At 44.3% G+C, this 25903-nt stretch overlaps 1 protein-coding gene across 1 annotated transcript in view; it reads left to right on the forward strand.

The window, feature by feature from the left end:
- VARS2 (valyl-tRNA synthetase 2, mitochondrial) overlaps positions 1-25903 on the forward strand; it is a 36011-nt gene that overhangs the window by 4796 nt on the left and 5312 nt on the right. The window contains exons 5-28 of the mRNA XM_060239191.1: positions 573-694; positions 1457-1523; positions 1802-1899; positions 2357-2438; positions 4572-4691; positions 4776-4887; positions 5862-5950; positions 6260-6350; positions 6721-6848; positions 7489-7592; positions 10408-10489; positions 10770-10846; positions 11932-12019; positions 12110-12215; positions 13220-13290; positions 14745-14870; positions 15680-15784; positions 16866-16934; positions 17025-17103; positions 18454-18581; positions 19704-19856; positions 20266-20475; positions 20752-20863; positions 22070-22251. Coding sequence (XP_060095174.1) covers positions 573-694; positions 1457-1523; positions 1802-1899; positions 2357-2438; positions 4572-4691; positions 4776-4887; positions 5862-5950; positions 6260-6350; positions 6721-6848; positions 7489-7592; positions 10408-10489; positions 10770-10846; positions 11932-12019; positions 12110-12215; positions 13220-13290; positions 14745-14870; positions 15680-15784; positions 16866-16934; positions 17025-17103; positions 18454-18581; positions 19704-19856; positions 20266-20475; positions 20752-20863; positions 22070-22251 — 2601 coding nt within the window. The remainder of the gene's footprint in view (positions 1-572; positions 695-1456; positions 1524-1801; positions 1900-2356; positions 2439-4571; positions 4692-4775; positions 4888-5861; positions 5951-6259; positions 6351-6720; positions 6849-7488; positions 7593-10407; positions 10490-10769; positions 10847-11931; positions 12020-12109; positions 12216-13219; positions 13291-14744; positions 14871-15679; positions 15785-16865; positions 16935-17024; positions 17104-18453; positions 18582-19703; positions 19857-20265; positions 20476-20751; positions 20864-22069; positions 22252-25903) is intronic.

The raw sequence follows: 25903 nt of genomic DNA on the forward strand, positions 1-25903 counted from the left end.
AGGCAGCTCAACATACCAAAATGTGGTCCTCCATCTACAGTGAGGGCATTAGCTTAGGTCTCTGCCACCTCATTGACCTGCATGTGTGAACCAAGTTCCGGTCATAGATCTGGAAGGACCCCTGCTCAGATGTTTCTTCCAACGTGAACTCAGTGTGTTTCCTTTGGCAAGTCATTCTGTCTTTGCTTCAAGTCCCCACCTGCAGTCATTAGGGAGGGATAAAAGTACTCATAGAATCACAGAGTGGGAAGGGGCCATGCGGGCCATCTAGTCCAACTCCCTGCTCAATGCAGGATTAGCCTAGAGCATCCCTGAGAAGTATTTGGCCAGCCTCTGTTTAAAGACTGCCAGTGAGGGCAGGTAGCTAACTCAACTGTTGAACAACTCTTACCGCAAAAAAGTTTTTCCTCATATCCAGCTGGTACCTTCCTACCCTTAATTTAAACCTGTTGTTGCAAGTCCTTTCCTCTACTGCCAACAGGAACAGCTCCCTGCTCTCATCTAAGTGACCACCCTTCAAATACTTAAATACTCACCATAGACAATTCCTTTTTCTCTTTCTGTTTTGGCAGCATCAGTTGCCCCACCAGAAACCCAAAGTGTTCTCTCTCTGCATTCCCCCACCGAACGTCACAGGGTCCCTGCACTTGGGTCATGCTTTGACTGTAGCTATTGAAGACGCTCTGGTGCGGTGGTAAGTGACATCCTGGAAGGTCTCTGGGGCTTCTGGGGCTTAAGCATTAAGAGAGTCAGTTTGATGTAGTGGTTAAGTGTGCAGACCCTAATCTGGGAGAACCGGGTTTGATTCCCCACTCTTCCACTTACAGCTGCTGGAATGGCCTTGGGTCAGCCATAGCTATTGCAGGAGTTGTCTTTAAGAGGGCAGCTGCTGTGAGATCCCTCTCAGCCCCACCCACCTCACAGAGTGTCTGTTGTGGGAGGAAGAGATATAGGAGATTGTAAGCTGCTCTGAGTCTCTGATTCAGAGAGAACGGTGGGGTATAAATCTGCGGTCTTCTTCATCTTCATTGAAATGGGATGGATAAACAATCAGTGTCAAGAGCATACAGGCAAAGGCTCTTTGTCTTGCCGGGGCATCACCTAACCCTGAAAGTAATTCAGGTGTAGCAGGAGAGTGGGGGGGGGCTTCTTCTGAGCCCCAAACACCTTGATAGGGACTTTCCTGATGTATCCCCATGTGTAGGGTTCCCCATCCCCATGCAAATTTTGTTCTGTGTTGTTGAGCTTCGGTTCCTCCCTGATTGAGAAGGTGGAGGTGGGGGGAATGAATTGTTTTCTAGGCACCACTAGCTGTAATTCAGTAGGTATAGCTAGTTGTGTGTTTGATTATTTTAAATATTTTTACGTTGCCTTTTGACCCTATTAAGATATTTAGCAACAGGATATTGTACAACTCCCAAATTCTGTGTTTTTGCACTTGATTGTCATACCACAGGAAGAGGATGGAAGGCTGTAAAGTGCTGTGGGTTCCAGGTTCAGATCATGCTGGGATTGCCACTCAGGTGAGGAGCCCCGATTCAGAGTGATTCAAAAGGGAAGCTTATGCAAAGGACAAATACCTTCCTGTTGCCTGCCTCCTCATTACCATTCCTAGGGCTTCATTTATTGAAAACATTCATGATGTTTAACTCAATACAAAATTTTCTTGAGGAATAATTTACCTTCTAGCTGTTCCTAACTGACATCCTAGGGTTTAGAGGAAGGTAGGATGAGTAGAAGCTTCTAGTCAGGTTTCTCCACATGTATGGCTTTTAGGTTGCTTTTTTTCTCATCTGGCCAGGCTGTGGTAGAAAGAAAAATCTGGAAAGAACGGGAGGCTCTTCGCCAAGACCTGACACGAAAGGGGTTTCTGCAGGAAGTTTGGAACTGGAAAGAAGAGTAAGTGTGTGTGGATCTAGGTCTGCACTGTGGGGCCTAAGCACTGGCTGGGGGCAAGGCAGTGAAACTGTCAAGGTAAAACCTAAATGTACATAGTTTTTTTGTGAAAAAGGAAGGAGCAAATTTACTTCCTTTCTGAATAGAATGTATCCTGCGTATTTTCATTAAACATCTATAAGAAAAAAGGCTGGGCTAGTTATTTATTTATTTTCAAACTGATAATTTCAGACATGGATCTGAGCAGCCTCCATACTCTGCGACTCTTGTGTTGTGTTGATTTTGTTATATATGGTTTAGTATACCAGGACATACCACAAAGAGCAAGATTGGGGAGGGGGAATATCCTTTTAATGACAACAAAAAAGTTACTTCATGACAGCAGTAAAAAGAGAACAGTGTGAATTTTCAGATTTCAGTATGAGGTTTGTTTTTGATTTTGTTTTCTCTCCGAAATCAGGAAAGGGAATGAAATACTCCAGCAGCTGAAGGTGATGGGAACATCGTTAGACTGGGACCGGTCCTGTTTCACCATGGATTCTGTAAGAGACTGTGAAATATATTGACATATGAATGTCTGTGTGATTCAGTATTTGTGGGTTCGCCACCCCCTTAAATTTACAGAGGAAAATGGCTGGATTTTGGAGTCAGACAATGGAGGCAAGACTTCTACATGACTTCTGAAATAATTTGAGACCATTAGCAACATCTGTTACTTCATCGTCATATTTAGTTCCTAGATTTCTGCAGCACTTGCAGAGCAAAATTTTATAGTTCACGGGCAGCCCAATCCAGACAAACGTGGCGGCTGGCTGCTCGGGTGTGGGTGGATCTACGGCGCTGCTCGTTGGCTTCCAAAGGGGTTTGGGGTGCCGGAGCACGGCACGGCCAAGCCCCAGCTGTTGCCTGTAAATGTGTAAAATACACTGGAGCGTGGACTCCCAGAGCAGGGGCTCTGGAAGCGAGACCTGTTAGGACTGGGAAGCACAAGTGGTTAAGCAGGCAGCCCAAACTTAGCTCACCTTCCCCCCAAGTCCAGCAGCTCTAACTTAACTAACATCCTTCTCTGTACCGTTCCCTCCACCAAGTGCACCCCTCCTTGCGCTAAGTCCACATGGCATGGCCCTCTGGAGCAGAGTGCCGTGCCATCCGCCCTGCCCTCCATGGGGAGTTGTGTGTGGCAGGAGTCGAAACATTTGTTTTGGGGGGGGGGGCACTGTTTGGGTACGGGAGGGGTCCATGCCCAGCTCGGAGTGGGAGGATATTGATGGGGCAATAACGCTGCTCCCAAATGGGTTTGTGCGCTGCTGCGCCAGCACCGCCAGCATGTGCTTTCTGCTTCCACTAGCACCTATGGGGTACGCCAGCATTTTGCGTGGCGCAAGTTTGCGCCTGGCCGGGGGCGGGGGGAGGGCGTTCCCGCACTGAAAGCTCTCTGGGAGCCGACCAGCAGTGGCCACGCCCCTGGGTCAGCCCCCTCCTACGCCAAAGTGCTGCCCTGCACCTCTGCTGTGCCCCAAGTGCGGTGCGGCAGCACTCCGCCATCAGCCCACGGTGGTGCTGCGGTGGCCGGAGAGTGGCACATGCCCCATTTCCGCCGGTGCGGAGGAGGATCCACCGGCGTAGGTCTCCATACTGCCGGAATAGCGGTAAGTCCGCTTCCACAGCGCTTTCAGCCCCACTCCTCTGGATTGTGCTGTAAAACACTAATATTTAAACACAGGAAGCTCCAAAGTGTTACAAATACTGCAGCAGAAACATAGCAGCAATGGATGCATACAGCTGGCAAAATGTATGTTCTTACTCAAACTCAGCCTTCTGTTTTAAACATTTTGCAGAAGATGAAGGTCTTGCTCATTCCATTGCTGGACTGAGATCAGTAGTGAAGGCAAATTGGCATTGGGGAAGGGGGAGTGAGTTTTCCACCATGTAGGGGCAGCCACTGAAAAGTCCTTGCTGTGTGCATCTTACCAGAGCTGGTACTTTTAGTAGGGCCTCACCAGTAGAGCTTAAAAAGCTTGTATGACACCTCCATGATACCTTAGACATAAAAACACTTATAAATCATCATGTTGAATTGTGAGCAGAAACTTATCGGTAGCCAGTGTAATTCTCAGACCATGTGTGTAAAATATGCGTCTTTATGCCATGTATCTCAGGAGCTAAGTAAGGTTGGTCCAGGTTTGTACTTGGATGGGAGACCACCAAGGAAGCCCAGGGTTGCTACGCCAAGGCAGAAATGGTAAACCACCTCTGAATGTCTGTTGCCTCGAAAGCCCCATGAGGGGTTGTCTTACGTCAGCTGGACCAGTACTTTTGCATCAGTAGAAGTTTCTAGATGGTTTTCATGGGCATTCCCATGCATCATGTGAGATTAACTTCTTTACAGTGCTATTAGTAGAATGGCTTCAGTGTGAGTTGGTGACTAGATTGTTATATGTGGGGAGATGGGTTCAGATCCTGGTCAGCTGTGGAGCTTGTTGGCCAGCCACTGTTTCTCAGTTTGATCCACCTAACATGATTGCTGTGAGGCAAAACTATTGCTCTGAGCTCCTTGGAGGAAGAGCAAATTGTTGGTAATGCAGAGGCCTTGTGTTCAAGGCATTGGCCCAGAGGCTGGTAGGTCCATCTGCCACAAACAGTTAATTCCATTTCCTGTTGCTTATATTCCCCAGAACTTCTCCCAAGCTGTGACTGAGGCCTTTGTGCGTCTGCACGAAGAGGGCTTGATATATCGCGACAGGCAGATGGTCAACTGGTCATGCGCTTTGCGGTCTGCCATTTCTGACATTGAGGTATGGAACTAGTGTGAAGATATGGATGAGAGAGCCTGGTTCTCTTTGTACAGAGGCAACTGACAGCTCTTGTTCCTCTGCCAGGTGGAGAACAGGCAACTTGAGGGACGGACAGAGCTTTCTGTTCCAGGGGTTTCGGGCAAAGTGCCATTTGGAGTCTTGGTGACATTTGCTTACAAATTAGAAGGAGAGGAAGGTGAGTTACAATACAATGCGAGGCTGGAGAGAGACAAGCATCACAATTTGTGTCCTGCCTTTCTTTTTAAGAGTTCAGGGCAAGAGACAAAGGGGCGTTTTACCCTCTTCGTTCTTTGCAACTGTCTTGTGAAATAGGTTAGGCTGAGAGAAGTTAACTGTCCCATCTTTGCTGTAGTATAGCTTAATCTAATATTTTCACGTACCCTTTTGTTCAGTGATCAGGAGATGCATGTTAGGTTATAGACTGCATTTCTGGGCACCACGGCGTTCCTTGGAAGCAGTAATTCTTCAGTAATCGATCAGTGAAACTGTCATTGATGTTGTTACCCATAACGATTCCTTGGGAATTTAATTGCTGCTTCAAGACAAGATGATAAATAATGGCAGCCAAAGTTCCATGACAAACAGACTACCATTAGGATTTTCTGTGCAGCTGTAGGATAGGATTGACAGTACAAAATACAAACTGTGCACGAACATTTAAAAGTGATTTTTATCTAAAGAGAAAATTACTAGTGCACAATCACAAGAGGACCATAGCTCACATTGTAGGAAGTTTGAATCTGCCTTAGGGTGGCTAATTCTGGCCAGGGATGGCCCAGGCTAGCTTAATCTCATCAGATTTTGGAAACTAAGCAGGGTCAGCCTGGTTAATATTGGGATGGAAGACCACCAAGGCAGTCCAGCGTTGCCGTGCAGAGGCAGGCAATGACAAACAACCTCTGAATGTCTCTTGCCTTGAAAAACCTATTGGGGGGAGGGGTCACCATGAATGTGATTGGATGGCACTTTCCACCATTGATAGCTACCCCTGGACAAACTGTTAACAACTACACCTCCCTCCCCCAGACAACTCTGTCCATGTTGAAACTAATCTTAGGTTCTGTCCAGCCCTACAGATAGTTTTCTGACTGAGGTTTTCCTCTTTCTTTTTTCCTCTCTTGATATCTGTGTTCGTTGACTTGAGGGCAGGCGGGGAACTTCCTGTGGCTACAACTCGCCCAGAGACCATGTTGGGAGACGTGGCTGTTGCTGTTCACCCTGGTGATCTCCGGTATACGGTAAGGCTTCTTCATCCTGGTGTCTTCGGTTATCAGCACACTGTTCAATGGGAGGAAATGTGCCTCTGGGCTTTAGCAATCCCTGGCATTGCCTCTCAAAATGGAAACATCTGCCTGTGACCCTGGAAAGCTGTTGCCAGTCAGAGCAGAACACCACCAGGCTAGACTAACACTGTATAAGGCAGCCTTATGGGGGAACTGGGGATATCGTTTGGGACTGTTTGCAGTAGTTCTGTTGGAGGGAGAGCCCCCCCCCTTTTATTTTCTTCATATCCGACATCAATATGATCTGATTTTTTTTTTGGCCAGCACCTGCATGGCAAGAGAGTATGCCACCCATTCACCGGACAGCTTCTTCCTATTATTACTGATTCCTCAGTGGAGCAGGACATGGGCACAGGTGAGCACTGATCTATGTCGCGCTGCTGCTGTGTGCTGGCAAAGGGAGTGCTATATGGGAGAGCCAGTTTGGTTTGGTGGTTAAGAGCAGAAGACTCTAATCTGGAGATTCTGATTTGTTTCCCCACTCCCTCGCATGCAGCTGTTGGGTGACTTTGAGTTTTCTCAGAGCTGTTCTCTCAGGAGTGGTTCTCTCAGAACTATCTCAGCCCCTCTTACCTCACAAGGTGTCTGTTGTGAGGAGAGGAGATTGAAAGCTGCTCTGAATGAAGGACGGGATATAAATCCGACTTTTCTCAATATTAGCATTGGGCACAGGATAACTGTTCTCAGGGGAACGCCCCCTCCCTCCTTTATATACTGCCTTTCAGGAGCTGTGAAGATAACACCAGCACACAGCCATATTGACTATGAACTGGGTCGGAGGCATGGCCTTCCTGTTGTTTCTGTCATCGCAGAGGATGGAACTATGACAGCTGAGTGCGGGGAGTGGCTTCAGGTAAGGATGGATGGTGTTTCCATAAAAAGCCTCTGCTTTTTATGTTATACTTCCGGGGTATTTCCATCCAAAAAGTGGTCGAAGCAAAATGCTTTTGCCTGAGCAGAAGTGCCTCTTAGGCCCTTGTGCTTGATCTTTATTCTACCCATTACTGGAATCTTGCTGTCTTCCACCTCTGATTCTGATTTGTTCTATGCCCATGGACCACGCAATCTTTTTCTTATACTCATTTTAGTAGAAGTGTCTATAGAGGCTTTTCCAGACCACAAAACTAGAAATCTTTTTTGGGTTTATTTTATTTATTTATTTAGCTTTGCCTGCTAAACCGCATCGCATGCTTTGTAGGTGTTTTACAGGTTACTTGTCTGAATGTGTACCTCTCATCCCTGGGTTTGGGTTCCCACAGCATGTTTTCTTTTCCTTCCACCTGCCATCGAGGTCACTGTCTGAAGTTTCTAATCAGAAAACAATAATAGGAAATAGTTCTAGTTGAATGTTTTCCCCATGAAAGTAGACTAATGATTTCTCATTAAAAATAGGAATTATTATGATTGGTGAGTGTGGTTTTTCTGGAACTAGTTGCAGTTTTTAGAATCGGAAATCTGGGACATGCTCATGGTAACAGTGATGTTCTTTTCAGGGGCAGAACAGGTTCCTGGCTAGAGAGAAGGTGCTGGCTGCTTTGAAAGAGAAAGACCTGTATCGGGGTGTGAAGGAACATCCCATGGTGCTCCCTGTTTGCAGGTAAAGGAACAGAAATGTTAAAAACTCCTCATTATTCCACCCTTCCATTCCAGTTCAGAGTCAGTATATGTGGTCTAGAATGTCTGTGGTGTTGATTTAAGATTATTAGGTACCACAAAGATGAAGTGAAAAGATTAATTAAAAAAAAAAAACAATTTATTCTACAGTCCACTGAAGAGTCCCTTGGCACAGAGTGGTAAAGCTGCAGTACTGCAGTCGGAACCCTCTGCTCACGACCTGAGTTCGATTCCAGAGGAAACTAGTTCAGATAGCAGGCTCAAGGGTGACTCAGCCTTCCATCCTTCCGAGGTCGGTAAAATGAGTACCCAGCTTGCTGGGGGAGAAGTGTAACGACCGGAGAAGGCAATGGCAAACCACCTCGTAAAAAGGACTGCCATGAAAATGTTGTGAAAGCAGCGTCACCCCAGAGTCGAAAACGACTGGTGCTTGCACAGAGGACCTTTCCTTTGCTTTTTCCACTTGATATACAAATTTAAAAACATAGGCCTTGAATTTAGCTTTATAATTGAAGCCACCAGACAGTAGTCCTCAATATTCAATATATAATGAGTGTCTCATAGTCCACAGCAAAAGCCACAGTAAATAAACACATTTGGCTCTTTGGGCCTTCTTAAGTGGTCACTAATACACACACACCCCTGAGAAAAAAATGTTGATAAAATTACGCCAACCAGGTAGTAATTTATTCATGCATATTTTACTTAATGTGGCCAAATGGCGACTTTATAAAGATTATGGCTCTTGTTCCGTAATTTTATGCTCACACATATGAAAATATAAGATTGTAAATTATATCTAATCTTGGCAGTTAATTTCCTTATGGTCTGTATGAATACATCAACCAACAATCTGACAAAAAATAGATACAATTCATAGTCTGAATACTAGATATAATTTATAGTCTGGCCAAATGGAATAAAATGTGCACAAATCAATTAATACCTGGTCTGGCTGATTTTTATCAACGGTTGCTGTCTGTGTGCGTTTGTGACCTCAGAAGAAAGTTTGACCTTATTTACTGTAGCTTTGTAGACTGAGATACTCATTGAGTCTGGTGTACTGTGGTCTTGTCTGTATCTCATCAGTTTTGAGATTTTCATTTGTATTATATGTTATACAGGTGTAGGCCCACAATAGTTGTTGGGGAGATTTCTTCATCCCTCACGCTTTCTCTCCAGGCCTGCACCCATCAACAATTCCAAGGCCTGTGCCTCTTCTGCCTGTTGGCCTGATGTGACTCTTGGGCTGTGCTGTCCGCAGCAGCATGCCCAGTTCCTCTTCCAGTCTGTGCTGGTGGCAGCATGCACAGTGCATGTCATGGATTGCACTGGTGGCAGCTTGCCCGGTGTGGCTCCAGGCTGTGCAACCGCTGCTGGGCCCAGCTTGGAGCTCTGGGCTGCGTAGCCACCGCTGGGCCCAGTGCAGGATCCTGGGCTGTGAAGCTGCAGCTGCTGCTGAACCCAGCATGGCTTTCTGGGACCAGTGCCCTCAAGGGTTGATGCTTTGGGGGAGATTTAAACCCCCTGTCTATTTTTGTTTTCAGATTTTTCTGCAAACTAGGAGAGTGCCCTAAATTTGCTGAAAAATCTACCTAGCCTCTATGTGGCCTGATTCATGGATTTAACTATCTGCAGATGGGGGACCCCACATGGCCAACATTTATTTATTTTATTCGATTTATATCCCGCCCTCCCCGCCGAAGCAGGCTCAGGGCGGCTTACAACATAAAATCCCAAGAACAATAGATACTAATACTATTAAATACACTTTCAGTAATAAATAACAATAATTAAAACAGTTAAAACAGAAAACAGATGATTAAATTGGTGCTGTTCTGATGGCGGTGGTCTTCTTCCACGGCTCTTAAATACCGGTGGCAGTCAATTGTATGCCAGCCGGAAGAGGGCAGTCTTAGTCCAGTGGCTTTCAATTTAAAGGCTAAATTCAAGCCCTATGTTTTGGATTAATTTGTATTTTAAGTTCACTGTGTAATAAATTGTTTTTGCTCAACCTTTTTGTTCCAAATTCAATTTTTGGGTTGGGTATTCTCTCCCCCCCATTTTTTGTGTGTGTTTGGTTTAGGATTGTTACCAGAACTCAGATTTATTTTTTAAACAAAGATGGAGAATGCAAATGTATTCACCTTTTTGACTTTTGTATCAGTGCTGCCTGCTTATTTGTGACCTAATATGCAAAGGAGCTCCTGTTAGAATTCCACCCCTGGGCCCAATCATTATTCTAGGCCTCTTCCATTCAGCACTCTCCTACTTCTGATTAACCTTTCTGTTGTGTGAGCAGAGGGGAGGCTGGAGTGTGTAGGAAAAAAGGTTCTCAGGACAACTGGTCATGTGCAACATTTGAGGTTGTAATAGAACAAAGTTAGTGTCCAGTGGCACCTTTAAGACCAACAAAATTTTATTCAAGGTGTGAGCTTTCACGTGCAAGCACACTTCATCAAACAGTGAAGTGGAATTAGGAAAAGCAGTCATACATATAGAGGGTGGGTAGTAGATTTAGCATGCAAAATGGTGAAATGGTTTATGGTTATCTGTTTGGGTTCAACCGGGGGGAGGAGTAAGATAGATAATAAATATGTCAGAATTGGAGATCGATGTAAGTTCCTTGAGGCATGGTCTGCATACTCCATTCTGTAAAATATACGTCTTGATGGCTTTATATAAGTTATACTAACGCCTAAATGGTGATGCTTTGGCATAATGTCATTGCAAGCTGAAAGGCATTCTGGGAAATATAAAGTGACCTTTTGTCTGTTTTTTTTCTCACCCACTTGCAGCCGCTCTGGAGATGTGATTGAAAACCTCCTGAAGAGCCAGTGGTTTGTCCAATGTGAAAAGATGGCTCGTAGAGCGTTGGAGGTAAGTCTCATAACTTTAATTTAGGCGGACTCACCCACTGGGCTCCGTATCCCTCCATTCCCATAGAGTCCCAAAGCCTTGGGTCTAAGATGGCAGTAGAGATGAAAGCTTGTGTGCATGTGCTAGATTTCAGGAATCTTTGTCATCAGACTTAGGGGGCAGACATGCCGGGAGTGTGAAACTGTTGGATGAGATCTGTTAATACTTGGATATTAGATTTTGCCTCCTCATTCAAGATCTTAGTGGAATTAACCCAGTTCATCCTTTTTTTTTTTTTAAGGCTGTGGAATCTGGACATTTGAAACTAATTCCTGAATTTCATGAGAAGAATTGGAGGACTTGGCTTTCAAAAGTCAGGTGAGAAGAGGGCAGTCGTCATATCCAAATGGTGAATGGTCAGTCAGGACTCTTTGTTGGTAGGGTTATCAGCTGCCTGGTGGTGGTGGTGGTGGTGGTGGGGAAATGTCCTGTGCCTGTAGTAGAGGCTGAATGGCATGTAATTTATTTGCTTCCATGCCAGAAAAGGTTTAGCAGCCCATTGCCACACATTTAGCCTCTGTTAAAGGGGCAGGGCATTTTTCTTCAGACCTTTTGGCAACCCTAGTTACTGTAATGTTAGACCAGTGTTGTGGTCTCTACTATTGAGGCAGAAAATGGCTTGGCTAGGGCCAGTCAATGTGCCGTATGCCTGAACAGAGACTTAAATTCAAGTGTCTTTCTAGTACAAGTTCAATGCTGTGGTCAGTACATTATACTCATATAACGGAGTCCATGCCTTGGTAGTGGAACTAAAGGACCTGAGATTGAGGTCATTTCCTCGAATGGAGTCTCTTTGGGGTATTTCCCATAATCTGGATCATGCGTTTGGATTCCATGATAAATTTTTGCTAACAGAAGGGGGTCATGATTTTTTTGAGTCCCTCCTGCACTGCAGACCTGATGTTGCTCTGGTGTGTTGGGGAGGGGGTGATGTTACCTGAACCTCAGGAGCACCATTTTGAGATGTAATGGAAAGGAGTGGGGGGGGGGGGGAGGAATTCCTGTTCTGCTACCAGAAACTCCTTCAGTCAGTGCATACTTGCTGTGGAATCCCAGCTTTTGGGCCCCTCCCTGGTTTCTGAACTATCCCTGAGTATCACTCATTATTTCCAAGTTGTTCTGTTAGTGGCTTAAAGCATGTTTCTGGATGCTGTCTGAAATGTATAATGTGCCAAATCCTGCCCTGAAGTACTTCAAAAGAATGTCAACAACAGAAGGTGTGTGCTGTATCTCTTTTGCCACTGTTTGGCTGCCCAGAAATTGGAATCAAAGACAATGGTGAAAGCGTCTAGCTGGTCATTGTGGAAAACAGGAAACTGGACAAGATGGATGCTCAGCCTCACCTGTGGCTACACCTGAGTTCTTAAGATCCTAATGATGTTTCAATTGATTGTTTTTCTTAGTGACTGGTGTATTTCCCGCCAGCTGTGGTGGGGCCATCAAATCCCAGCCTATCGAGTCACCGTTTCACAGTCGCTTGATACAGGGAAGGTGAGTGTAAGCATAACCGTTGGCTGGGAAGGGAACTCCTGGTTACTCCCATCATACCGCTTAAGCTTCTTTTTGCCTGTCCCATAACAGGAGGATAGTGACGGATTATGGGTAGTGGGCAGGACAAAAGCAGAAGCTCGGAAAAAAGCAGCAGGCATGCTGGGAAAATCAGAAGAGGATCTGAAGCTTGTCAGAGGTAAAGGAAATTTCCCAGACTCTCATGATGCTGGAAGGGAAGATGGGGATGTGCTTAGGCTGAGAGCCTGAGTTCTGAACAACTCATAATCCCTTATGTCATGAAACCTAGCCACAAAGGCTTTCCCTATCACATTCCTGTAGTTGCTTTCCATCCCACTTTGCTTGAGATTATATTGTCAGATAAAATATTCTGCCCACTGCTATATGGAGGATTTGGCAAATAGCACCTGAAGGCCCAAGTGATCATTTGCATTACCTCCACCCATACTGCTGCAGTGCATCCATTGCCCCGCTGTTCTAGTCCTCTTTCTGTAGCCAGAAAGACCACAATGAACCTCTCGGCTTTCTTTGAATGGCTTTAAAGCTGTGAGAGGCTGCTGGGGAATTTGGCATCCACGTAATGGTACTGTTCTGATGTTCCCTCTGCCAACAGCAGCAGAGCAGTTCTGTGGACATCCGTTAAAGATCTCCTAATGAAACCTAATTCTCTGAAAGGAAGGTTGGGGTGTTCCTCCCACCCCATGTATGCCATCAAGAAGAAGAGGAGTCACTGTCTTTGTAAAAAAAAAAGTGTAAATTTATTATATAATTAAGGGGTACAGAAACAAAAGGGGGGAAGGAATAATTAAAAGCCATTAAACATTATTCATCAGAAGCTTTTACATTTTCCATTTACTAGGACACAGTTCTGATACATAGAATAAAAGTAATAGATACACAGACAGGAGTAGGGAATATCAAAGGGGTTTGTCTTAAATTTACATACAAATAACACTTATGCTCACTTAAACTTTTGCAAAACTTTTTTTTAGCAAGGCTGACTTATATTCAAGGTTGTATTCCTGTCAACTTGCTCTGCTGTACCTGGAGTGGTTCATGCTGCCCTAATGGAATTGCTCTCCCTTGGTTCTGGAGGGAGCTTTTGCCAGTCTTTAGTGTGTCATCTTCTTTTCATTTTAAGAAAAACAAAATAAAAGGATTTGTGTTTTTCCATTTCTTTAGATGAGGATGTCTTGGACACTTGGTTCTCATCTGCTCTCTTCCCTTTTGCCTCGTTGGGATGGCCTCACCAGGTGAGCAGTATCACATGGTGTGGGTTGTTGGCTAGATGTAGAAAAACTTAGAGCAAAGAATACAAAAGGATCATGCCACCTTGCTACATTTGGGAGGCCAGAAGAGGTGATGGAGGGAAAGCCCTGTCTTGTTAGAGCAAATACATTGTAATGCCTTTTATTGGAACAGCTAAAGTAGCACAACCCACATGGTCCATTATGGCTGTACAATGTTTTCTACTTCAGTGAAAGTAAGGTGTGAGATGTGAGAGCAATTATCCCTAGGAGTGTGATTGTAGCCATTTCCCCTTAAGCCACCACCATGGAAGAAAGCTAAAGGATGTTCCAAAGAGCCCAGGAGGGCACATTTATTTTCTTCATGGGAACATCAGCTGGACAGCACGGGAACATCAGCTGGACAGTTTTACCTGAGGGACATTGTAGGACTTAAAGAAACCTATGTGAGAAGTATCAACTAGAAATGTGAATGAAAACCCCCCTGCTTTTTCCAGATTCAGGTCCGTTGAACCTGAAAAATATCAGTATTTTCTGATATTCCTGAATCCCAATATTGATGTGATATTGGGATTTGGGTAAATAATTGGAAAAATGGAAATTATTCAGCATTAAATGCCTTCCCTTCACTCACGGAGTTGCACTGCTGTGGCAGCATGTCTCCACAAGTGCAGGGAATGCCTTCTCCAAGCTGTGCCTTTGCTGGTGCACTGGTGCAACTTGATGATATAGCTGGCCCAAATAAAAGCTGAATAATACTGGCTTTTATTTGGGTCACTATATTGGTAGCCAAATCAGATTGTCTAATCTGCATCCAGCTAAGTAAATAACTGAAAAATACCGTAAGATATTTTTCAGGTATTTATTTGTTTCAGCTATATCAAATGTACATGTAATTTCCACTGCAGAGAGGTGTGCAAAACACTCTGCAATCTTTATTCTGTTCACCCTCCCAATCATTCTGGGAGCCAGGTTAATAATCTTCTCCATATTTACAGAAGGAGAGATTTGAGACTAACTGGAGTCCTTTGGCCAAAAACCTCAAAAGAGAGGCTTAAAACCAGATCTCCCTGGTTCAAGTCAGACACATGGATTTCCCAGACCCTAGTGATTTCTTTATTATGGGATTGATCCCAGGGCAGAGCAAAGATGGAAGGGGGGGCGGGGAGGTTGAAGCAATGTTCCCTCTAAGCTGCAGAGTCTTGTGAGCAAAAATTCTACTTTGTGAGCTACTAGCATTAGAACTGTGAGCCACTGGCCTTAAAGTTGTGAACTACTGCATAGATTTTTGTGCTCTAAGGCTATTTTTCTTGAGCTAAGACAAAAATGTGTGAGCTGGAGGCTAAAAATCTGTGCGCTAGCTCACACTAACTCAGCTTAGAGGGAACACTGGTTGAAAGACTATATTGCTGGATGCCTGAAGTAATAATTTCCGGGGCTTTTGTGTCTCTTCCACACAGACTGGAGACTTCCAGGAATTCTATCCCAACAGCCTCTTAGAGACAGGAAGTGACCTTCTGTTCTTCTGGGTGGCCCGAATGGTGATGCTGGGAGAACAGCTAACTGGAAAACTACCTTTCTCTCAGGTATGTGTGGACTGAAGGTGGACCACTAATAATATGCTTCCACCATTTGAGGGCACTGTGGACATACTCATATGTGTAACATACTTTCTAACCTGTGCCACCACCTAATTAGCTAAACTGTGAACCCATCCCCAAAGTGGATAATTGTATTTTGTCCCTCAAAGTTATTTGTTTATGAATGAATCCTTGCTATTTTATTCTGTTCATATTCTATGTGCTTGACTTTTCTGTCTTACTGAATTGTAAGTATGGTCCCAGATGAGCAGATTCTTTTAATCCTTGTGACCTATGGCACATAATTCCTTCTAGGTGGTTATGCGTTATTTATTTCAGCTTATACCCAACTTTCCCATCACATGGGCCCTCCAAAGCAGCTGGTGGTTGAAGCTCCATAAAAACTGTTTCTCAATCCAGCCTCTGGTGTAATGGCTCTCTACTAAATGGGCACATTCTCTTGGCTTCTCTAGGAGATGGGAGAACTTGGAGAGCCACCTACACTCAGTTCTTCTGGGTCGTAAAGGTGGGCCTAGAAAGTCTTGGCTCTTCTTTCATTCTTCTTTCTGGTCAATTCCCAATACATACAGGGTTCCTCCTGCTAACACTGGCTCATTGTTACTGTGTTTAATGTATTTTTAAAAGCTAGTCTAACAATATGCCAAAACAGCTTACAACTCAGCCCTGTGCATGTTAACTCAGAAAAATGTCCCAGTGTTACTTCTGGATTGGAGATAGCAGTGAGGTGTATTTACAGATCAGGATTAAGGTCACTGATAGATCCATATTTGCCTGTGCGTCTGTCTCTCCCTCAGGTGTTCCTTCACCCAATGGTCCGTGATGCTCATGGTAGGAAGATGAGTAAATCTCTAGGGAATGTGATTGACCCCCTGGATGTTATTCATGGAGCCTCTTTGCAGGTATTTCTGTTTCAGAGGATGGGGCTTTCCATTTCCTCCTCAAGCATCTGACACCCACCCTACAGCATGCAAGGAAAGATCCCTGTGCTTTCATAGTTTTTATAGCAAGTCGAGCTGCTCTCTCCATTCCTTCCCCATCACCCTTGCCACAGTCATATGGGTATAGATTTTGAATTTATTTTATACAAAAAGAATCACGTGGTACAATTTTTCTTGGTCTTGATCACTTCAGATCACAAGTGGGAAAGAGGATCTCATGTCTGAATTCTCCCATTGAAAGAAAAAAGTTTGCATATATAAGGAAAGAGGTTAGAGCTGGGCTTCCTTCCTTGCATGATAATTTTCTATATACAAGGATGGTTTCCTTCCCCGGGGATACAGATACATGCTTTTCCCATGCAAATTCAAAATTTTGAATGATTCAGTCTAGGAAGAGCAGACATGTGACATGACTGTGCTGTGTGTAAAGATCAGCTCATATTCAAGAACAAGGAACCTGTTGTGTATTTCATAAGAACATAAGAGAAGGCATGTTGGATCAGGCCAGTGGGCCATCCAGTCCAACACTGTGTCACACAGTGGCCAAAAAACCCCCAAGTGCCATCAGGAGGTCCACCAATGGGACCAGGACACTAGAAGCTCTCCCACTGTGCCCCCCCCCAAGCACCAAGAATACAGAGCATCACTTGCCCCAGACAGAGAGTTCCAACGATAACCTGTGGCTAACAGCCACTGATGGACCTCTGCTCCATATGCTTATCCAACCCCCTCTTGAAGCTGTCTGTTTCCTTTCACTACTTTAAATTAGCAGACCATATTCAGTCTTTCACTTTGAATTTTAAGCAGCTTTTTTTAAAGATGTTGACACAACCATAAGGGCTAGAAACCTAGTTTTAAAAACACTCTGCAGAGCTGGGGCTCTCATTGGCAAATTCAGCAACCAATTTTGCATGTGCCCTGTAACTTCAAACTTAGTTACCCCAGCTTAGCCAGAACAGGAAGGAAACTTCCACTGGTGGAAAAACCTCAAAGTCTAGTGTCAGACATATATATTTTTACTGAATCTGTTTTCCCTTTTCAGGCCCTGCAAGAGAAGCTCCAGAACAGCAACTTGGACCCAAAGGAGGTGGCTATTGCTATGGAAGGCCAGGTGTGTTCTCTCCCCTTCAAGAACAGTTTCTGTTTATTCCTGTGCCTTCTGCAATTGTTCCCATGTCTTCCTTTCTCTGTCTCTTTGCAGCAGCAAGATTTTCCTCAAGGAATCCCTGAGTGTGGCACTGATGCTCTAAGGTTTGCCCTCTGCTCTTATTCCTCACAAGGTGAGAAGTTGGTAGCATCTGGTCTCTTTTTATTTAGTAATTAGGTCAGCAAAAAAGTTCTCAATTTTATCATCACAACAATCCTGTGAGGTAGATTAAGGAAAGGTCCCCTGTACAAGCCCCAGTTGTTTCCGACTCTGGGGTGACGTTGCTTTCACGTTTTCACGGCAGACATTTTACGGGGTGGTTTGCCATTGCCTTCCGCAGTCATCTACACTCCCCCCCCCCCCCAGCAAGCTGGGTACTCATTTTACTGACCTCGGAAGGATGGAAGGCTGAGTCAACCTCAAGCCAGCTACCTGAAAACCCAGCTTCCACCGGGGATTGAACTCAGGTCATGAGCAGAGCTTAGGACTGCAGTACTACAGCTTTAACACTCTGTGCCACGGGGCTCTTTGAGGTAGATTAAGGCTGAGATTAAATGATTGGCACAAGCCTCATTGCAGTGGGAGAATAATTAAGAGAAATCATATTCATCATCATACTTCTATGGCATAGTGTGGTATAGACAAGAGATCCTAAGGTTGTCTTACAACCAGAAGGTGTAGCTCTTTTAGCATTATGTACCACTAGGTGGTGAGCTGGATTAGTCCAGAGGTGGCTTGCCATTGCCTGCCTCTGTGTCATGATCCTGGTATTTCCTTGGAGGTCACCCTTCCAAATACTAGCCACAGCCGACCCTGCTTTGTTTCCAAGATATGACAAGATTGGGCTATCCAGGACAGGGCTGCAGAGGGAGAGATTTGAACCCAGTTTATGACACTTGCTGGGAAGGAGGCGAAGTGCAAGCTACCCTTTTCATCATCCCCTACCTAGAAAAAGCAGTCATGAACATGCTTATGGGATGCAGTGGTTAACATATGCATTTGTTGACTTGCTGCATGTATATCCTGCCTTTTTCTCCTTTGTGGCCCTAAAGTGCCTTACATCATTCTCCTCTTTTCCATTTATCTTCACAACAATCCTCTAGTTAGGTTAGCTTGAAAGTATCTGGCCTAGGGTCTTCCAGCAAACGTCTATGGCAGAGTGAAGATTCAAACCTGGATCTACCAGATCCTATCCAGACCAGAGTTCATATCCTCACTGTGCTGTACAGCTCACTGGGTGACAACAGACCTCTACCAACATGGCTGTCAGAATAAAAGAGGGAAAGGGAGAGTCATACGTGCCATACTGAACCCTTTGGAGGTGGGGTGGGATAAAAATAGAAACAATTTTAAATAGAAACAAGAAACTATCCAGCCAGGGGCGATGGGGGCTTTACTCCAAGACTTCTTGTTTCCAGTTTGGCCTTATAACAGGGTTGGGAGGGATTTGCAAAATAAGACTTGAACACATCCCCTCCCACAGGTGACGGCATTAACTTGGATGTGGCTGCAGTGGAGAACGCCAGTCGTTTCTGCAACAAGGTCTGGAATGCTCTGAGATTCACTTTGGCAGCCCTTGAAGAAGAGTTCACCCCACTGGCACCAGAGGAGGTAACTGAGAACGTGTGTGCATGTGTGTGTATTTACATAACAGGAAGTTTAAGGACTGTTGTCTTCCTACCGAGTGACAGGGATACTGCAAGACAGAGGTGTGCTGACAAAAAAGTCTGTACTTAATCTTACATGGAAGCACTCAGGGCTTTTTTCCCTCATAGTTGTTAGGCTGAAATTTAGGAGACTTAACAGCTTGATCTTTATGTGTTTCCCCTCCCTCTCTCACACTCCTCCATGTTAATATATATGTCCTAACGAGGAACAGTTCAGTCTTGTTCTGGATAGACAATGAAGTTTAAACTATACGAAAGTGTCAGTGGCTGTAAGAGCATCCATGGAGCACACTGCTATCAGGGCAATTACAAAATCACGGTCAAGTCACAACTGACCTATGGGGACTAGCAAGGGGCTTTCAAGGCAGGTGAAAACCAGGGGTGGTTTGATTTGCTTTCCTCTGCAATGCCTTCCTTGGTAGCCTCCCATCCAAGTACTGACCCAGCTTAGCTTCTGAGATCTGCTGAGATTGGGCTATATCCTGCCTGCTTTCCCTCTCACCCAGGGTAATTAGGCATCTTTCCACTTGGAGATCTTCCTGACATCTCAGAATATAGGAAGCATGTATATCCTTAGTATAGAATAGTTCTGTCATAGGTTTTACTTAGCACTGTCTTATAAATGCACATCCTAGAAAGCAAGTATCAGACACGAGTACTGAAAAACGCATAGGAATATTGTGTTTTGTTAACATGTGCAACACCACTGTAAATTAAAAATGTAATGCATGGAATAGAAGACAGCTGAAGGGTTTTAAGTAGCGATTTACTGGTTCCTTTCCAACATTGATTCTGCTTTGTGCTGGGCATGATTCCTATTCCAGGAGGGGGTCAGAGTGGGTTTAGGAGGAGGAAAATCAAACAAAAAAGTTTTTTTAAAAAATCTGAGCTCTGGTCATTGTGTTGTTGTGCTGATTATTGCATTATATTGTTTCTGTTGCATTTTTTAAAAAGTTTGTAATCTGCCTTGAGATTTGCTGAGATTCAAGGAGGATTGCACAATTAAAAAAAAAAGATTATAAAGAAAGGTAGGTAAACAGTGCTCGTACTTTACCATCTCCTCCAGCTCTTCCCCAGTTCTCCCATGGACCGATGGATCCTTAGCCGTCTCTATCACACAGTGCAAGACTGCACCGAGCGGTTTGAAAAGTTTGAGCTGCATTTCGTCACCACTGCTCTCCATCATTTCTGGCTGCACGATTTCTGCAACGTCTACATGGTGAGCTTCCTAGTACTTGCTGCTATGGAGTTAGTATCCCAGCAGCCTGTGCTCTCAGCTTGCAGAACATAAATTCACTCTCCTGGATCCTTTGGGACATCCAACAGCTTTTTTTCATGGCTGGAGGGACAAGGGCTGCTTTCATAGGGCTGTTGTGAAAATAAAATGGTGGAAAATGAATTACCCTGAACTCCTTGGAAGAAGGGTGGGATAAAAATGTGATAAGACTGTTACGCCACATGATATGCTCATTGATTTTGCTACATTCATAATGGAAACTAGGAATTTGGGGGTGTTCAGTGAGACTTCTCCATAGGAAAAATAGTGGTAAATATGGTGTTTTTTGGTAAGTTTTTTCAGGCTTACGGTTTTGGAAAATTGGTAATAATTACTCTCTTCTTTTGAACAGGAGTCCATCAAACCCATATTGTATGGTCAAGATCAGGCTTGTCTCCTCTCCATCCGCCAGACCTTGTACACCTGTGCAGACTTGGCCTTGCGCCTCCTGTCTCCTTTCATGCCCTTCCTGACAGAGGAATTGTGGCAGCGACTTTCCAAAGTGGACTCAGCTTCTGCTCCCAGCATTTGTGTGGCAAGATACCCCAACATTGAGCAGCTGGTGAGTCTACTTGGATTGGACTGTGGGCCCTGGATGTGGAATTGGTTTTTCGGGACTTCAGAACAACTTAAGACTCAGTTATCCCCTTCACAAGGCAACCCTTTTCAAGCTGGCTGTGTAAATCTTTGCTCCTTGGCGAGGACACAGCCAATTCTAAGTTTCCTGTCCTGGCCTTGCTATAGCAAGGTCTAGTTCTGTATTCTATCCTACTCTTCTTAGGAAAAATAAATTTCTTAATGTGATCCTTTTCTCCCTGCCTCCCCTTCCTTTTTCCAGGCTCACTGGAGTCACCCTGAGGAAGAGGCAGACTTCCTGTTAGTACAGGAAGTTGTCAAAGCAGTGCGCAATCTGAGGACAAGATACCACCTTACCAAAGCTCGGCCAACAGGTGAGTCCTGTTCAGCTGTTTGCTGTGGTGGGGGAAGTGGGGATTGTTTCATTTTCAACCAAGATGGAAAGTCTTACTGAAACTATTTAAGAACGTAAGAGAACATAAGAGAAGCCATATTGGAACAGGCCAATGGCCCATGCAGTCCAACACTCTGTGTCACACAGTGGCCAAAAAACCCCAGGTGCCATCAGGAGGTCTATCAGTGGGGCCAGGACACTAGAAGCCCTCCCACTGTTACCCCTCCCAAGCACCATGAAAACAGAGCATCACTTGCCCCAGACTGAGAGTTCCAGCAATATGCTGTGGTTAATAGCCACTGATGGACCTCTGCTCCATATGTTTATCCAGTCCCCTCTTGTGAGGTAATGGAACAATTTCTGGATAGACTTTTACTTCATCCTGCATAGAGGTGGTAGATTGTTTTGCACTGTCAGTACAATAGGATGCAGATTCCTCTCCACCCTTGGATACTAGCACCACCTAGTTGCTTCATTGTTATGACTTCGCATGTTGAAGGTGTGCCCACTGTCTTATTTTTATCCCATGGTCATGGGGTTGATGCTAATGTTCTTGGTACTAATTGGAATAAACACACACACATTTTTAAAGGGGAACTTTTCCTCCACAAATGAGAAATCTATACAAAGCTTATTTGTTCTTAGTGTGCACCACTGTGGAACTCCTGAAAATTTAAGTGCTTTCACCCAAGACTGAGTGACAATTTCAGCACACAGGGGGATGCATTCATTAAAAACAAATTTGTCATCAAAGAATTACAGGGCTTTTTAACAGAGTTCTAGGTAAAGAAAAACCCTTCATGGTCTTCCTCATTTGCTGTGGCTGCTTTCATATTGGGAAAATTCTTTTTATGAACAAGAACGACAGCTGGCATACCCATTGTCCCCTTGTTAACCTATTTTGTTCTCTCAAAATGGCAAAACATATTTCCTTTATCACCCTGATACCAGCAGGTCCCACTTTTGGGAGGTAATTTGCCTTTTGGGGGAGTGGTAATTTTTCTTTTGAGATCTATACGTTCTTACTGTATATTAGAGATATGTGTAAAGATGTTGTCATTATACTTCAAGTCTCAACCTGTGACAGAAATAAGATGTCCCATCATGCTCTGTATGGAGTATGACAGGCTACCACCCTTGGCCACCTGGCTTAATAGTCTTTATTTCATCTCTTGTTTTCCCTCAGTATATGTGGTCTGCCCAGATCTGGCTGCAAGTAACGTGTATGAGAAGTACCAGGAGCCATTGCAAACTCTGTCTTTTGCAAGTTCTCTGAGATTCTTCCTTGATCCTAAGACAGCAGAACCACCTGTGGGCTGCGTAACCACAAAGGCAAATAACCATACTGACATCTATGTAGATATTCAGGTAAGACCCACATTGATGTCTCTCTGGGTTCAAGGTCAGAATGGTTCACAAGAAGACCATGGAAAAACAGTGACCAGAAGAAACACAGTGTGGGACAATTGTGGGCCTCCTTTCAGGGAATGAGCATTGGCTAGTCTCAGATGGACAGAGGATAGACTAGATTGATCAGCTTGGTGGGAAAGCTAATGAAATGACCCATGCGTAAAGAAAATGGTTCCCTGAAAACTTTGGTCTTTTCAACAGTCTTCACTTCAGGCTGCAAATGCAGCCTAGAGAGTGTTCCCAGAGACAAAGATACAGCGAGCAAGCTGACCTTGCTATGCTTAGATAACATGCAGCTGTGTAAGAACATAAGAGAAGCCATGTTGGATCAGGCCAATGCTCATCCAGTCCAACACTCTGTGTCACACAGTGTCAAAAAAAATATAAATATACACTCACACACAAACTGTGGCTAATAGCCACTGATGGACCTCTGCTCCATATTTTTATCCAATCCCCTCTTGAAGCTGGCTATACTTGTAGCCGCCACCTCCTGTGGCAGTGAATTCCACATGTTAATCACCCTTTGGGTGAAGAAGTACTTCCTTTTATCCGTTTTAACCTAACTGCTCAGCAATTTCATTGAATGCCCACGAGTTCTTGTATTGTGAGAAAGGGAGAAAAGTACTTCTTTCTCTACTCTCTCCATCCCATGCATAATCTTGTAAACCTCTATCATGTCACCCCGCAGTCGACGTTTCTCCAAGCTAAAGAGCCGCAAGCGTTTTAACCTTTCTTCATAGGGAAAGTGTTCCAAACCTTTAATCCATTCTAGTTGCCCTATTCTGCACTTTTTCCAATGCTATAATATCCTTTTTGTGGTGCAGTGACCAGAATTGTACACAGTATTCCAAATGAGACCGCACCATTGATTTATACAGGGGCATTACGATACTGGCTGATTTGTTTTCAATTCCCTTCCTAATAATTCCCAGCATGGCATTGGCCTTTTTTATTGCAGTCGTACACTGTCTTGACATTTTCAGTGAGTTATCTACCATGAACCCAAGACCTCTCTCTTGGTCAGTCTCTGCCAGTTCACAACCCATCAACTTGTATTTGTAGATGGGATTCTTGGCGCCAATATGCATTACTTTGCACTTGGCCACATTGAACCTCATCTGCCACGTTGAACTTTAAGCACTTCTAGCATTTGTATACAAACATCTATAATTTCCGAGGCAAGTTAGGCTCGCAACCTTCCTCCTGCTGCCTCGAGACTTTGGCAGACTGTATGTATGGACAGAGAGCTCTAAGAGAGAACAGAAAAGAAGTGCTATAAAGGTGAGGTTTGGCTTTATAAACAGCTGGGGAAGTTGCTGAGAATTTCTGAGTTTGTGTGACTGTGATTGCTGAAAATTCTGAGTTTGTGGTTGCTGGGGAACTGCTGTTTGTTTGGTTTGAGTGGGCTGAAGGTGATTGTTGCTGATTGATTAGGAGTGGCTGTGTTCTGGGGCAGACTGAGGCCCCACCCTCTTTGCATTATTAAGCTGCACCTTTTGCCAGAGGTGCGAGTCTTTGGCGCGAGCCGAAGGGCTCTTGGCCTGTGGCTCTTAACCTGGAGGCTGTGTAAGGACCAGGAACCCAGATCCCTGTTTTCCTTGTGTTCCCAATAAAGTAAGTAGACCCTCCAGAAGGAGAGCCACATAAAAAAATAGGATTTAAAAGGGGACTGTATATTTTTAAAGAAGCTATCATGAAGGTAGAATGCCAGCAGGGGGGTGGGGGGTTTCCAGTGTTTTGCACTGAGTGTCACATGTATGACTATCTGTCCATAGGACAGAAGTCTTGGGTGTGTGCTCGATGCAAGGAGCTCCTGGTCCTCAGGGAACGAGTTCATACCCTTGAGGCCAAGGTGACTGACCTGGAGAAGCAGAGACAGTCAGGCACTCAAAGACTCTCAGGGACATATTAGATGAGCCCCACTCTGAATGTGGCAGCCCCATTGCTGCGGCACCGTGCTGAGGATAAGGGGAATGCGCCCTCAGTAGGGACCTCTTCTTCATTTGGTGAACGGGTATCCTTTTGCACCAAGGAACCATCCCTGGGCAGGGAGAGAGGGGGGGTCTTGGTAGTTGGTGATTCGATCCTTAGGCAAGTAGACAGCTGTGTGGTAAAACCGCTTACTGGCTGTATGGTGACTTGCATGCCTGGTGCAAAGGTAGCGGACATTACGTGTGTTGTAGATAGGCTGATAGACAGTGCTGCAGAGGAGCCAGTGGTCGCGGTGCATGTTGGCACCAATGATGTGGGGAAATGCAGTCGTGATGTCCTGGAGGAAAAATTTAGGCTGCTAGGCAGGAGACTTAAGGCCAGGACCTCCAAGGTAGCCTTCTCAGAAGTGCTACCTGTTCCACGTGCAGGGCTGGAGAGACAGGCACAAATTAGAAGTCTCAATGTGTGGATGAGATGCTGGTGTAGGGAGGAAGGGTTTAAGTTTGTCAGTTTTTAAAAAGTTTTATTGATTTAAACTACTACAAGACAGCAGCATTGCAGATTATACATAAAAGAAAGGGAAAGCAAGAAAAGGGAACATACAGAATGGGAGAAAACAGAAACCAGTACAAATATATCAATTATAACTCCACCTCTCAATATAATATTCTAATATTTCTACCTACAAGTATAAAAATCTCCTTTAAATGTTACCTTCCTTTTTTCTTTCACCAGACCAAAGAAAAAAAAAAGAATAGTTCTTTTAGTAAACTAATAAAGCATTTTACAACTAAACAATTCTTATTAAACACAAATCAAACTGTCTCATCCTCCAATTTTGCTGAATTAACTTGCAGCTATGACAAGCACAAATTAGATTATTAATTTAACCAAAAGCCTAACCAAGAAAGCACATGAATATCTTTTCTTTATTCATAGGAAATTGCATAACATATCTCAAATATAGTCAAATACTTTTATCAGTCTCTAACTAAAACATTTCTCCTACAGGCATGTTAAATCAAATCTACTAAATTACCAAATTGTTCAAATTCTCCTTTGGGGGAGGGTCTCTGAAGCCATTATGTTATCTAGCTTCCACCATAAATCCTATTTTCACCCCATTAGCAACAGTCTCTCTAAATAGGCAGATTGTCAATATTTACTTATTCACCAGGGAGAAAAGAAAGAGAATGAGAACCAAACATTAAAAAGACCCAAATTCCAAAGTCCTTCTTCCCCAGAATTAAAAACGTTTAAGTTCCTTTAATTTCTACATCCAAGTTATATCCAAGGCAGCCCATTTGTCCATAGCTTATCTTCTAATGTCGTCTTACATTTCTTAGTCAAAGTTCCTTATTTAGCCGTTCACCAAAGCAGAAAAAAAAAGATCCAAAATCCTTTTTACGGATTGTTTTCCAACACCAGATTTGACAATTGAAGTGCAGTTTTCCTCTTTTCGACATGGCCCGCCTCCTCAACCACCAAAGAAAGAGTTCTTCGCCATATCCCCTTCTCCAGTTGATCTTGTTGACGGTCAGCATCCGGTGAAGATTTAAAAATGTGTCAGACAGGGCCGTTTTCTTTTCCCTTCGTTTGTTTCGCATAATCACAGTTTCCCCTTCTGTTTTCACTGCCACTGAATCACTCTTTGTAATGCAGGGCTCCTGTAGAT

The sequence above is a fragment of the Heteronotia binoei genome, chromosome 5 (assembly GCF_032191835.1).
Source record: "Heteronotia binoei isolate CCM8104 ecotype False Entrance Well chromosome 5, APGP_CSIRO_Hbin_v1, whole genome shotgun sequence".
In the NCBI taxonomy this organism is placed as follows: Eukaryota; Metazoa; Chordata; class Lepidosauria; order Squamata; family Gekkonidae; genus Heteronotia; species Heteronotia binoei.